A 14889-nucleotide genomic window follows, 5' to 3' on the forward strand; every position below is an offset into this window, starting at 1 on the left:
TGGTAGACACTTTAGACAACGCGTGAAGTATGCCAGCCGCCATTCGCCGTGGTGCGAATACTGGAAAGACCTCTGCAAAAAAGCTGTCGCTCAAGCCGACTAGGGTTTGGAACAAATTGGAGGGGTTCAATATTGCTTTACCAAATGTGGAGCGATAGCTTTGGCTGCGGGCGACCAAGCTTTGCATCGAACGCAACCAGCGTTCCGCTTAACGCATCAATGTTCCCCGCGGAGAGAAGTGGTTCTTGTCCAAAGTTCACCGTTGTTGTTGTGGCTGTAGGAAGAAGGAAAAGAAAATGCACGGGCCTGCTACTGGCTCTGTAGCTGAGCCACCTCCGCTGCCTCGTGGAGACAGAAGAGAAAATAGAGAAAGAAAAAGAACATGAAAGACGCGCACCGCAACAGCCGTCGTCTACCACCCAAGCGGTGGCGGCTGCAATGACGACCTAAAACATATAAATATTCGGTGGCAGCTAGCCCCCGCCGCAAGCGGCAGTGACCTACCTGTCCCAGCCTCATCAGGGCCAGGATAAGCCACCATCCTCCTCCGAAGTTCAGCGGCGTTCTATGTGTTTATATAATCGGTTCACAGGAAGGGAAAAGCGCAGTATCTGTCACACTTGTTTCTGTGGACACCTGAACCGCGCCATAAGGGAAGGGATGAAGGTGGGATTGAAAGTGGAAAGAGAGAAATGTGAGCCGTAGTGGAGGGCTACGGAGTAATTTCGTCCACCTGGGGATCTTTAACGTGCGCTGACATCGCACAGCACACGAACGCCACTTCGTTTCGCCTCCATCGAAACGCAGCCGCCTTGGTCGGGTTCGAACCCGGCAACTCCGGACAGTAGTCGGGAGCGGCGTTCTATGCAGAACCCACTTTCGAACCCTGCACATGCGATGCCGGCAGATGCTTTTCTGCCCCACCCGATCAGATGTCATCTGCGGCGCACTGCGCATATTCTACCCTTCCCTTCCTCTCCGTTTCAGCACGCGCATCTGCTGGGATGCAGCTAACATCCTCCCCCTCTCTGTAGGGACGAAGCGGCAGAACACCTATGGAATAAAAACAAGTGAGACAGTTACAGCGCCTTTCCCTTCCAGTGAACCAATTAATTATACACCCATGGAATGGCGCATCTAGTTTCTATGGTAACGGCGCATGCTCAGTAGTGGCCTCTGCTGGCTCCGCTAGGTGTTGTTGTTGTGGCTGTAGGAAGAACGAAAAGATAATGCACGGGCCTGCTACTGGCTCTGGCTGAGCCACCTCCGCTGCCCGATTTATTTATAGGAAGGGAAAGGCGCCGTAACTGTCTCAGTTGTTTTCTGTGGACACCGCAACCGCGCCGTAAGGGAAGGGAGGAAGGTGGGAGTGAAAGTGGAAATAGAGAAAGAGGAGCCGTAGTGGAGCGCTACGGAGTACTTTCGACCACCTGGGGATCTTTAACGTGCGCTGACATCGCACAGCACACGAACGCCACTTCGTTTCGCCTCCATCGAAACGCAGCCGCCGAGGTCGGGTTCGAACCCGGGTACTCCGGCACAGTAGTCGGACGCCTTCACCCCGCTGCCTGATGTATTGATTTATTTATAGGAAAGGAAAGGCCGAGTAACTGTCTCACTTGTTTTGTGTGGACACCACAACCGCGCCGTAAGGGAAGTGGGGAAGGTGGGAGTGAAAGTTGGTTGGTTGGTTGGTGGGGTTTAACGTCCCAAAGCAACTCAGGCTATGAGAGACGCCGTAGTGGAGGACTCCGGAAATTTCGACCACCTGGGGTTCTTTAACGTGCACTGACATCGCACAGCACACGGGCGCCTTGCTTTTCGCCTCCATCGAAAAGCTGCCGCCGAGGCCGGGATTCGATCCCGCGTCCTTGGGAACAGTAGGAAAGATAGAAAGAGGAGCCGTAGTGGAGGGCTACAGAGTAATTTGACCACCTAGGGATCTTTAACGTGCGCTGACATCGCACAGCACACGAACGCCACTTCATTTCGCCTCCATCGAAACGCAGCCGCCGAGGTCGGGTTCGAACCCGGTGTTACGTTTCTCCACCGACAAGTGGGACAGCTGACGCGGCCACCGCATAGCAACAGGCAGAACCGCGAGCGGATCGGCCATTTCGACGCCGTTCATCCGCCGCGCAACGCTTCCTCCCGCGGGCAAGTCTCGGCGTGATCCTGCCACGCGCCAAATGTGTGTGCGTGCGTGTGTGTGCAAACGCCGGCCAAGCTTGGAGCTTGTGAGAGAGTGCGCCGCCCTCGACCGTCTGCAGGAGGTAGAGGAGATGAGGTCGGACCACCTGCGATTGAGTCATGCCATCGTGTACAAACGTGTTTGGCTCTCCCTTTCCTCTGAGGGTTTACCCTTTCTCTGTGAACGGGAAAACCTATAAAAAGCAGCGGCCGACTCCGCTGAGATACCACAGAAACTTCCCCTGATGGGGCTGGGACAGGTAGGTCACCGCCGCTTGCGGTGGGGGCTGGCTTGTCACTGAATTTTTATCTGTTGTAGGCCGTCATTGCACCCGTCACCGCTTCTGTGGTGGTGGACGACGACCGTTGTTGCGGCGCGCGTCTTTCTCCCCTCTTCCTTTTCTTTCTTTGCTATTTTCTCGTCTGTCTGCAAGAGGCAGCGGAGGTGGCTCAGCTACAGAGCCAGTAGCAGGCCCATGCATTTTCTTTTCCTTCTTCCTACAGCCACAACAACAACAACAACAACGCTGAGATAGAGACTGCTTTGACGCGCCGTGGAGACGATGCTAGACACCAGCTGTGTGAACGTGTCTGTATTCTCTCCGGGTCAGCTTCTCTGCCCGTTCTTCACGATGTTGTAGTAAAGGTTGTTTCGTTAGAAGACGCCTCGTCTTTGCTGGGACCGTTTGTGCCGTCCGCTGTCCACGGAGCCGCCAGGTCAACATTACCGAGGGGCCGCGCGCCGCTCGTAACAACTGGCGTCAGCGGTGGGCCGAGCCACGCGAGCCACGAACGTAATAACTGCTGGCACCGGTGCGATACCCAGGCGCACGCGAACTCAAATCTAACAACTGGTAGGCAGCGGTGGGACGACCAAGCCGTAACCGTGGTTGGAGGGACGAGCCAGGCGATACCGTCGACCAACAACTGGAGAACAGCGGAGAGACGAGGACGACCAAGCAGTGACCGTGGTCGGTGAAACGAGCCAGGCCTGACCGAGGGGCAACATCTGGTGGAAAGAGCGGAGATGTCCCAGGCGTGACTCGTGAATCAAAGCAGCTCAGCGGAAAGGCGGGAGCAGTGCAACGAGCCCTGTGTGATGACTGGTTGCCGGCAGCGGAACGACTGCGTTGGATTCTTGGCTGCGAGGTTTGGTGAGTGCGGGACTTTCTTCTACTGCGTTTTGCCAGGCTTTTGTTAAGTAGAGAACAGAGCTGGTAATTGTGTTGTCGTTGTTGCTGGGTTAATTGCAGCAAGGCAATAGTGGGCAGTAGAGAAGGCAGCACTCGGAACAGCCATGGATTTGGATTTGAAGTTGTTGCGCAAACCGAAATTGCTGGAGCTTGCGAAGGAGTTGGGTCTGGATGTGTCAGACAAACTCAGAAAACCAGAAGTGTTAAAGGCTATTCTTGAGTTGGAAGCTGAAGATGACGAGCTTTTGGAATGCCTTGAGATCATTGACGAGCGTCACGAGAATGAGGAACGTGAGCGTAGAGAACATCACGAGAAAGAGGAATGTGAACGTGAACGTCACGAGAAAGAGGATCGTGAACGTAGGGAACGTCACGAGAAAGAGGACGCCCGCGTAAGGAAACTGATGCAGCTGGAGATTTCAGCACATGGAATGAGCGTGGAAAAGATTAAAGCTTTTAATGCCATTCATTGTAACGGTTCAATACCGCGAGATGTTCCACCACCGTTTCTCATCGCCGAGGATATGGCAGAGTATTTGACAGACTTTGAGAGTGTCTGTAGAAGTAAACGTTTCGAGTGAGATAGTTGGGCGCAGATGTTGGTAGCTCTTCTCTCCACTGAAGCGTCGGAAAAAATCAAGCGATTGGTTGGCGACCATTTGAAAAATTATGATGAACTAAAAGAGTCATTGCTGATACAATATCAGATAACGCCTTATGATCTTCGGAAAAGATATCAGAGCGAGAAAAAGTGTTACAAGTCATACTTTGATTTGGCGTATCAGTTGAAAGACGCTGTAAGCGATTGGCTAAACAATGCGGAAGTTCCGGAGCAAATCGAACTTGCACCGGAGTGTGAGACACAGCTTGGGGAAGCGGCCGAGAAACGTGACCGAAGTAGCGAGCCGACCGAGCCTCTAACAGAAGAGCATCGTGTTACCTTGGTCGAGCCACTAGCTGAGACGGTTAGCACATGCTTAATCGGCAGGAAGTCCGAAGTGACGCCGTTAAGCGAGGTGAACTGCATGCCGACACAAGTAGCTGTAGGAGATACAGCTCCATCAAATGAGTGTGGGGAACTGGTAGTAGCTGAACCGCCTCTCGAGTCAGAAGCAGAAGCTTGTGGAGAGTGTGGCGGAGATAGAAATCAGCTAGAAAATGAGAAAATTTCGGTTTCCGAAATCAGCTTCGTCGTAGAGCATGGCACGCAGAAAAACGAAGTGCCGATCAGGGAAACAGCGCAGCCCGCGAGTTGTGATCAGCCAGGGCAGACCGACGAGGAGTGTGCGAACGCTGTAGAGAGCGAGACTTGCGAAGGCGACAGCGAGCGACCAGAGCCGAGTCAGAATCGTTCGAGCCCCGATACCACTCTAGGTTGTATTCACGAAAGCAACCCCAGTGCGAACGCGGACGTAGCACCTATGGCCCTCACGCAATCCGAAGCGCCCCAGCTGTCGAAGGAGCTTGATCGTGCGCCATTAGCTCTGAGCGAGGCGACGCACTGAGTGGCGAGCCGCCAGAGCAAATGCCTAGAAGTAGGAGTGACACGCCTGACGTCAGCCGTTGTCATTCGGATTTGACTGAAAGTGAGTCATGCGCTGCTGGCCGCGATACAGACGCGGCTCCGCAATTCGACGACACCCTTGCCTTACTAGCTCCGGTTACCGCTAGAACATTGACCGCTAGCTTGTCAGAGATGGCCCAGAAAGAAAGCAGAAGGCTAGTATTCCAGCGCTGCCGACGAAAAACGCGAAAGGGCAGGCGCGAGAAAGAATGCTGCCATCGTAAGAAGAGCAAACTCCAAAGATTGCGAAAAGAAAGCAGAAAGCATGTGTTCCAGTGCTGCTGTAGAAACAAACGGAGAGGCAGCCGCGAGAAATAATGGAGAAAGTGTAAGCTATCGCGAAAAAGAAAGCAACTATCCCAAAGGCACAAATGCGCCCGTGCCCGGAAAATGCGTGAGTGGTGCGCAAAGCGTAAGGAGAGGGATAGTTCAGAAAAGTGAGTGATTCATTCTCATGTGTTTCTTTGCACAGAAACAGGAAGGTACGGTTGTTCCGTGAAACGTGCAGCCGAAGCTTTAGTGAAAATGGTGATCTCAACGGTAAAGCCGATGGCTTAAGTCGGAGCCCCTAACTTGAGAAAACTCAATTTTCACTTGGTGTTTTTCTTCCTGACATAGGATTTTGAACATATTGTATTGCATTATTTATGTTTGAAGGGACGTTTTTGAAAGCGCAATTTTCAAATTTGTGGACGCGTTCCAAGTGCTGCTGAGCTGCCCTTTAATGTAGATGGGGGCATAGGAGGGAAATAGTCTGGCAAAATTTAGTGAAGATTGTGCCGTGCTGGCTGGCTGAGCAGTTGAGTTTTTAGCGTGGTTGTGACGTTGTAAGTTGTCAGCAAGCTCTCCTGAAGACAAGTTGCAGAGTGCCTTGGAAACCGGACTTGCCAAGGACTTCTTCAGGCTGACTGGCTCAAGAGAAGCAGTCGGACGACCCCGGCTAGCAGCAATATCCCGATCCCTCCGGACAGCGGATGCAGTCTGTTACGTTTCTCCACCGACAAGTGGGACAGGTGACGCGGCCACCGCATAGCAACAGGCAGAACCGCGAGCGGATTGGCCATTTCGACGCTGTTCATCGGCCGCGCAACGTTTCCTGCCGCGGGCAAGTCTCGAGGTGATCCTGCCACGCGCCAAATGTGTGTGCGTGCGCGTTTGTGCAAACGCCGGCCAAGCCCGGAGCTCGTGAGAGAGTGCGCCGCCCTCGTCCGTCTGCAGGAGGTGGAGGAGATGAGGTCGGACCACCTGCGATTGAGTCATCCCGTCGTGTACAAACGTGTTTGGCTCTCCCTTTCCTGTGAGGGTTTACCCTTTCCCTGTGAACTGGAAAACCTATAAAAAGCAGCGGCCGACTCCGCTGAGGATTTCCCCTGATGGGGCTGAAACAGGTAGGTCACCGCCGCTTGCTGCGGGGGCTTGCCTGCCACAGAATTTTTATCTGTTGTAGGCCGCCATTGCACCCGCCATCGTTTCGGTGGTGGACGAAGGCTGTTGCTGCGGCGCGCGTCTTTCTTTTTCTCTTTCTTTTCTTTATTCTCTATTTTCTCTTCTGTCTTCCCGAGGCAGCGGAGGTGGCTCAGCTACAGAGCCAGTAGCAGGCCCGTGCATTTTCTTTTCTTTCTTCTTACAGCCACAACAACAACAACGCTGAGATAGAGACTACTTTGACGCGCCGTGGAGACGACGCTAGACACCAGCTGTGTGAACGTGTCTGTATTCTCTCCGGCTCAGCTTACCTGCCCTTTCTTCACAATGTTGTAGTAAAGGTTGTTTCGTTAGAAGACGCCTCGTCTTTGCTGGGATCGTTGATGCCGTCCGCCGTCCACGGAGCCGCCAGGCAAACGCTACCGAGGGGCCGCGAGCCGCATGTAACAACTTGCGTCAGCGGTGGGCTGAGCACGCGAGCCATGCATGTAATAACTGCTGGCAGCGGTACGCTACTCAGGCGCACGCGACCCAAATCTAACACCGGGTACTCCGGCACAGTGGTCGGGCGTCTTACCACTGCACCACCCCGGCGGGGCTCTCCGCTGCCTCGTGCGGACAGAAGAGAAAATAGAGAAGAAAGGAAAAAGAAGAGGGAGAGAAAGGCGCGCGCCGCAACAACAGCCGTCGTCCGCTACCTAAGCGGTAGCGGGTGCACTGACGGCCTACAACAGATAAAAATTTGGTGGCGGGCTAGCCACCGCCGCAAGCGGCGTTTACCTACCGTCCTAGCCCCGTAGGGCCGCTTATATCCGTAGGGCCAGGAACTGCCACCCTTCACCACCTGTCTCCTGCATCATGTGCAACGCAGCGAAAGCTACGCAAGTATAGTTCGCAAAAAAAAAGAGGCGTATCATTACGCGCTCGCTTTGTGGCCGAGTGGTGCTGCGGAAACGGGCTCTGTTCCGAGCATACACGTTTGCAATACCTTGCTTCGCGTGTCTGGACATCTTCGCATTGCGCATCTTAAGAAAAAAATCTGCTCCGAAAGGTAGTCGAGATCGCTGCGTTGCGCAGCGCGGAGGGCACAGCTGGTAGGGTTGCAGGGCCGCGAAAACGCGACACGAACGAAACTGACAAACAAAATATACATTTTCATCTAATCCGATCCTTTCTCCCTTAAAGATGTTGATGGGCAAATGTAAGATGCATTAAGCTTGCAGACAAAGCAACGATTATTTCCTTTTAAGAGCAGGCACTAGTGTTTATCGCAGATGCGGGGAGCGCAAACAACAGCTCTAGCTTTGACAGGGTTGCACCTAATGTATGAAATAGATTAGTGTAGTTTTCGCTACAAAAAATGAGAGTGTACCACCGATTTGGCGTTCGACTGAAGAGAGTGAGCTCAGTCTTTTAAATCAACTCGCACAATACTCACACCTTATACACGATGCTATTCCAAACTATTTTAACACTAACGCAACATTAGCTTCTTTATGGTTACAGCTTTTCCACATGCGGTCTCTTTCGAGTCGAGCAGGGCCCGTATTCCGGGTTAGCGTCGAGATCGACTGCGTCGCTATCTCACTGACCTCGAGCTAAGTGTTAGGTGAAAACACTGTACCTGGTGTGACTAACACTTCTGGTTCCGGTGTTTCTGCCAATCGGATGACTCGAAGTCGGAGAGATAGACACTTTCGATAATGGCGCAAATTCGGAATACGGAACAAGAAACTGCTCCTCAGTTTCATGGTCTCGGCGGTCACGCTTGGCTTCTTGATCCACTTGAAAAGCGTTTTCGCGAAGCATGCTTTGCTCAGGATCGTATGAGGCGGCTGAGCGGAGGCATATGATCATCCTACTAGTACCAGTGTCGAAAGGTCCCGCCTCCACGTCTATTGCCATGCATGTGATTACGCACTTGTTGCACGCATTGCTTCATTTTCTTCAACGCGGCTAAGTGGCGTCCCTCTGCGAGCACTGCTTCAGCTGCTACGGCGCTCTGAAGGTCGCATCATTACAGTGTGTAGAGGATCAGAGGTCGCCAGTGGGAATCCCTCACACAAGCAGGGCGTACTGAGTAATTCACGACTGGTAACTCTTTGCTCTATATCGTATCTAATCTTCTGCAACCTCTTCGAACCTTCTGCGCCAAATGGATGAGCGACAATTTAGACAGCATATATATATATATATATATATATATATATATATATATATATATATATATGAAGGAAAGAAGCCAACAGTCGGCGAGGCCAAGGAAAGCGTTGAGGATGGTACTTTTATGTCTTTTTTTAAATGTTTACTTGGATAATCACAGAAATTAGTAATGTAATCTGATTAGGGGAAAGATAATTAAACACAACCTACACATTCATATATATATATATATATATATATATATATATATATATATATATATATAGTGGAACGTCCGCATAACGAGTGACTGCTGGCCCGGAAGAGGCACGCGCAAGAGGAGGAACTTGCGGTGACGTCACAACATGGTCATCTAGTCATGTGACATACATGGTCTAAGTACGTGACGACGTGACGACGTGACAACATGGCTACCCTACTCATAGATATAAGTGATGACGTCACAACATGGGTGCCCTTGTAGTGCGATATAAATTTCTCAGGGACGTGGGGACGTCACAACGCTGTAGGCGAGATGGTCACGCGGCCACAACGGCAGCACTTACACGTGGTGTATTGGTCAGATGGACGGAGGCGAAATGCGCGCACTATTAAAGCGTGGGTTACACTAGATAGAAGGGGTATGAAGGAAGAAAGCAATACGCGTGATGTAGGGAGGGAAAGTGAAAGAGAAAGAAGGGGCGAGGGAGAGAGAGTTTCTCTATTTTTCTTTCGCATCAATGACTATCATTGTCTATCACTAACTATAACTATCGATCACTATAATGCAGAACCTCACCGATATCCCACGGAATGTCGCGGACACATCCCACTCACAGTTTCTGCGCAGGTTCTATGGACGCCACTCATGAGCTGTTAAAGGTTTTCGACTTAATAACGGCGCGGGATCTTTAGAACTGGTAATGTACCCATACCTCGCATGGTAACGACGATCAGTTAGCGAAGTACTGAAAGATATGACGAATTAAGTAGTAATCGCATGCAAATAGTAATTTGCGATGAACTAGTGTCTGTGAATGAGAAGTGTGAAATATAGCAGCATTTTTTTGCTTGACGCTTATTTTAGCGAACAGCTGCTTTAAGTCCCATGACTTAAGTAGGAGTAAGGAGGCGTTAGCAGCTGCAATAAATCGAGCCAGCGAATAACACTAGAAAGTGAGTTCTCCGCGTCATTGTGAAGCGCCAGCCGGTAGTGTTGCACAATATCGATGAAGCATTTTAACGGTTAAGGATTTTACCTATACACACCGGTATCGCCACTCACTACATGTGTAATATGTAAGGCCTTGTTCAGGATAATACAAGGATTGCAAATGCTAGAAATCACAGGGTGGCCCTAGCGATTGCTTTTACGGACTAACGTGGAGGTTTGGGTTTGTTTGTGGTACATGTTAGAAAAAAAAATTAGCGCGCAACTAGACGAGAAAGAAGGAAGTAGTGTGGACACAAAAGCGCTATTTTTTTTTTTTGCTTTTACTGGGTTGAGAGCTTTCCGCAAATGCACGGGCGTGCACTGTATAACTTTTATTACCGTGTGAAAATATGATGTGGCACTTAGAGTTGCACACATAAAAGGTTCGCACAGGTATTGTGGACGAGGAGAAATTCTTTCCACACTGTTGAATTCGCAATTTACTCACCAAACGATTGTGAGCGGTACGCTTCTCCCTTCCAAACTGATGCTTACTAGCTCACTCGTTGAATGAAATAAACTAGCTTGTCATGCAACGATTTATGTTGTGCCTGCAACAGGTGAGAACGTACCTAGCTCACAAGTCATGGATCCCTAACGCCTTGCTGGTGACAAGCGGCACTAGGCTTTGGTTGCTACCTTCCCTTCTCTTTTATACACACGTGGGGCTTATTGCGAAGCTTGGCCTTTTGTCGTGCTTGCGTGAAGCAAGCAAGCAAGCACGCGGGTTCTTCCAAACCCCTCCATTTTTATAGCTGCATATAGTGAACATTTTCGTCAATATTGTAAATGCCCTTCGTTTATTATTCTCCTCTCATGAAGCCATGTTCTTCTATAGGAATCGGGACGGCGCTGCGCCATCGTGCTGGAAGGCCCTAATGGATCCCTCTAGCTACTTTGAAATTTCTGCTTGAGGGACCGAGCTTCTAGAATCTCGTTCGCTCTAATTAAGCAAAGATGCATGGGCGCTCGTGTTCTTTGTACTTGAGACGAACAACCTTTTGCTTCACACATATATTGATGGACTCACACCGCCGATAGCGATCGTAATAGCCAATATTTCATTGTCACGGTGACTGTAAAAGTGGTCTTGAGTTAGGTACGATTGGCACGACACAATAAAGCCCAAGTCACCCAATATTCCATTCTTTCAACTTTAGTGGACTACTTTCAACATATCAGAGAATAGTCATCTTTTAAATAAATTAGTTTACTCTTGCAGTAAAATGCAGATAGATTGTGATTACCTCGTCCGTTCATTTGTAGTAGTTGTGTTGTGTTGGGTTTTACATAAGCAACTGAGGCTATCATGCGCCTCACTTTAATTTGTGATGTACGATCACAGATGGTGACTGTGATAGAGAGATTGCTCAGGGTATTAGAAAGGGCCGAAGTTAATTTGCCCCCACCACATTGCCATTGTTAAGCGCGTCACTAACGGATATCCATCAGGAATATATGGATATATTTACCAGCGCAAACCTAGAAAGCCGATACTTAGCGGCATAATGCGAGACGGTAGAAATCATGTGCGTATGAAAGCTGCTAGCTATTTGCTAAATTACCTTATTATTATTATTATTATTATTATTACTTAGTTGCATAATGCAAGACGGTAGAAATCATGTGCGTATGGAAGCTGCAAGCTATTTGCTAAATTACCTCCAGAAAACTAATGGCGCAATAATGTCAACATTAAGATAACTTTCTGTGTAAGTTTACGGTTTTACTGTTAAGCCAAATGATATACACGAGGGTGAAGCAAATAACATTATATCTATAGACATTCATAATACACCCGTTATTGTTTTCCCGTGTGAGCCTCCAATAAAGATGGTTTTTAACGAGGGAGTAGTTACCTAATTACAAAGCGACCTTAGAAGATTTCCCTGGGGATATGTCTGCTTAAAAAAAAATCTTTATCGTTTATTGACAGCGCCTGCTTTATGGACTAAAGCTGGTGCCGGTCAGTGTTCTCTGTTGGAAAACTTTTAAAATGCAATGGCAAATATTTATGAGTATCTTAATACGATTGTTGCAGGAACAGCTGTTGGAGTCCATGTCGTAGCCATTTCCATCTATGCAATGTCGTATTTTGAAAAGTACCGCGCTACAGCGAGTGGCTTCAAGTACACAGGAATGTCCCTCGCTCCGCTGCTGCTCTCTATGCCTCTATCAGCAGCCATTCAGCAGTACGGCCTGAGCGGTGCCATGCTAATTCTGTCAGCACTAATGTTGAACACGCTTCCTGCAGCCATGCTCATGAATAATCCTCGGCCTGTCACATTGTGCAACATAAATGTCAAGAAGAGGTATGAAGTAAGCGATAACCATACGATACAAAAGGGGGCTCAGACTAGTGACAAAATGACCTTAAACGTCGTCGCCGAACGATGGTTCTTCAAAAAAAGCTGTTCCAAGTCGAACTTCGGAGAAACACAACGAGCTGAGAATTCCCTTCAGCAAGCGGCTGTTTCCGCAAGTCGGTGGACGCCTAGCGAATGTTTTTATGGTGACTGTGGCATGTCGAGGTGCAGCCGTGCAGATCGACTGCGTGAAGAAAACAGAGATAGTTCATCGGATAGTGCAGCCAACGGAAACATGAATGAAATCAGAGCACCACCTTTGGATGGAAGTGTTCGTAACCGTCTGTGCGTCAAAAATACATGTATTCAAACCAGCCCTCGGTTTTCCGCAGAAAGCAAGTCGCAAGCTGAACAACAAGTGGCATCAATCGCTACCTTAACCCCTTCTGTCTTCGTTATACCAGTAGCAGACACTGCAGGAAGCGATCATATGGTGTGCCCTGGTCAACTTCACACCTATAATGAAGAGGTGGCTGCGCACCACTGCAGTTCACCGATTACGGCTAATATGTGCGGCTCTCCAGAACCTAACGGGACTACAACGCTTACCAAGCCCGACACTTCACGGGAAGCTGAAATTTGTGACAAACACTCAGACAGGTATATAGATTTGCTCAGGAATCCTGTATTCTATCTTCTGGTTCTCAATTTTGGAATCGCAGAGTACACTTCAAACACGTTTGAAGGGACAGTGCTCGACTACGCTGTAGACAAGGGAGCTGAAAGAGGCCAAGCTTTGCCCATTGTCTCGTACGTCGCTGCTGCAGAAGTCGCCGGGCGTCTGATTATGCCGTTACTCTGGGACTGGAGAGGCCTTCGACGCACCCTGCTGGTCGCAGTGTGCATGCTCGCCACGTCAGCCAGCCTCGTCGCCATGCCGCATGCAGCACACATCAGCCACGTCGTAGCAACTGCCGTGGCTGCGGGCATCACAACGGGTTGTACCGTGGCGATGAAAGCTGTTCTCCTGAGCGACTTCTTTGGCGTTGACAACCTTTCCTTCTGTTGGGGAATCACCGGTGTTGCTGCGCTTCCCACAACACTTGGAGGCCCCAAACTTATAGGTGAGATCTGAGAACTGACGAATGTAGAGTGTGTTGATAAGGTAGGGTGAAAAACGTTTCGAGAGTAGCTGTGTTTACAAGAAAGTCCATTATTTATTTAGGTCTAATAGGGTCATTTTCAAAATTATATCCTTACTACGGCAGCGCTCCTAGTGTTCCCGATATAGCTATCATGTGTCCTTAAGTGTTCTTTTCAAAGCGCGCCAAGCACCTTCTACCATTCGAGCTGCATTTTAGAGTGTTATCAAAACGAGGAACGTTCAGAGGGTTCTTCGGATCTTATTATTTGTGAACAGGGTGAAGTCCACATGAGGTACCTTCTTTGCCAAAAGTAACCAGGCTGCCCGATTTGCTCCTTAGCAGTGTAGTTAAGCGCTTTACATTACATGCCAAATTATTAATCACCTGTGCGGAAAAAAAGCCCTTCACTCTTATCTGTAATCACCATTTTTTGTCTTTTATAATAGATCAAGGGCTCCAAACACGGTTGAGAAGGAAACGTTGCAGCCGGGTTACGTTTGGCAAAGATGGTACATGTGGCAGGTAGGGTGGGCGAGGAAGCGAAGTGATAATGTTTGTGGTGAGAACCATCTTGTGAGGAGAGCTAGATGACTGAGCACACACTGTCATCTTGGAGAATCTAACTTTTCGCGTGGCACAAATCTGGTCGCTTTTGACGAACGTCCTTGTTCCGACGCGTTAATATCCAGCAGTAGAACTCTACTGATGGCAGGGCCTCGGGGGTGAACTCTCGATGCACAATGTTGCCAATGTTTACAATGACACACAAGACCCTGAATGATGCAGCGATGATGTGGTGGTCTAATAAAGCTGTGAGCGGTGGATATGAAGGTTTAAATTTATTTTGCTTTTTTTTTACACGTCGACCAATCAGCGAATTTTAATATGAAAACTACCGCCGGACGCAGCATGTCCCTTCTAATCCTTGATTCAACATTTATTGATATTGCATTAAAAGTAGGCAGCCCGATAACAGTAGATGCCTGTTGTGTAAAATTCGCACTCACCTCGTTTTTCCGATATTATTTTTAATCGGAATGTAAATAGGTGATCCCTATTTCAATGTACTGACCACTGAATTGCCTCGACGTGTCAGTAAATTTATTCTATCGAATAGAAAACGAGTCTCACAACATAAAGCCTATTGGTTCTAGCTGTTAAGTCAGTGATGTTGACTGTTGAATATGATATTTTTCCACGTGGTGTACGACTTGGCAACCCAAAGAGCTTACATGCGCGCCCTCGCTTATCAACGCAGGTATCTTTCGCGACAGCATGGGCTCCTACGACAACCTGTACCGCGTGCTGGCAGCATCAAGCGCAGTGCTGGCCGCCCTGTTATTTGGACTGGCATTCTTCGAGGGCCGACAAAAACAAAATAACAGGCGGCCACTAGCGACCTGAGCGCCGACATTGCTATGTGAACCACCTGACCATTGTCGTCATGACACGTCTGATGGCTATTATATTTGAATAAAAAAGTTTAGTTTACAAAGCAAGCTGACCCTTTATGCTCATATGAGGTCGCCTATCGGCTTATCATGAAGCCACACTTGGTATTTGTTATAACCATTCCGCTTTTGATAGAAAGGGAACTCAAGATGACTACCCGAAACTGCTGTAGTAACAAGCCAGAGGTTGTGCCAAAGTTCATTCGCGGTTTTCAGACAAGAAATGAAGTAGGGGAAGAAGCCAGCAAACAATTCTTTAT

The 14889-nt window shown here is 49.1% G+C and overlaps 1 protein-coding gene across 1 annotated transcript in view; it reads left to right on the top strand.

The window, feature by feature from the left end:
- The window catches only part of LOC146196004 (monocarboxylate transporter 12-like), a 34153-nt gene extending 19505 nt beyond the window's left edge, over nt 1-14648 (top strand). The window contains exons 3-5 of the mRNA XM_084596899.1: nt 11769-12039; nt 12583-13157; nt 14437-14648. Of these exons, the coding sequence (XP_084453025.1) occupies nt 11769-12039; nt 12583-13157; nt 14437-14582 (992 nt within the window). The 3' untranslated portion in view covers nt 14583-14648. The remainder of the gene's footprint in view (nt 1-11768; nt 12040-12582; nt 13158-14436) is intronic.
- Nucleotides 14649-14889: the final 241 nt, after the last annotated feature.

Source organism: Amblyomma maculatum, chromosome 3 (assembly GCF_055883805.1).
Source record: "Amblyomma maculatum isolate TAMU_Amacu chromosome 3, ASM5588380v1, whole genome shotgun sequence".
NCBI classification, from domain to species: domain Eukaryota; kingdom Metazoa; phylum Arthropoda; class Arachnida; order Ixodida; family Ixodidae; genus Amblyomma; species Amblyomma maculatum.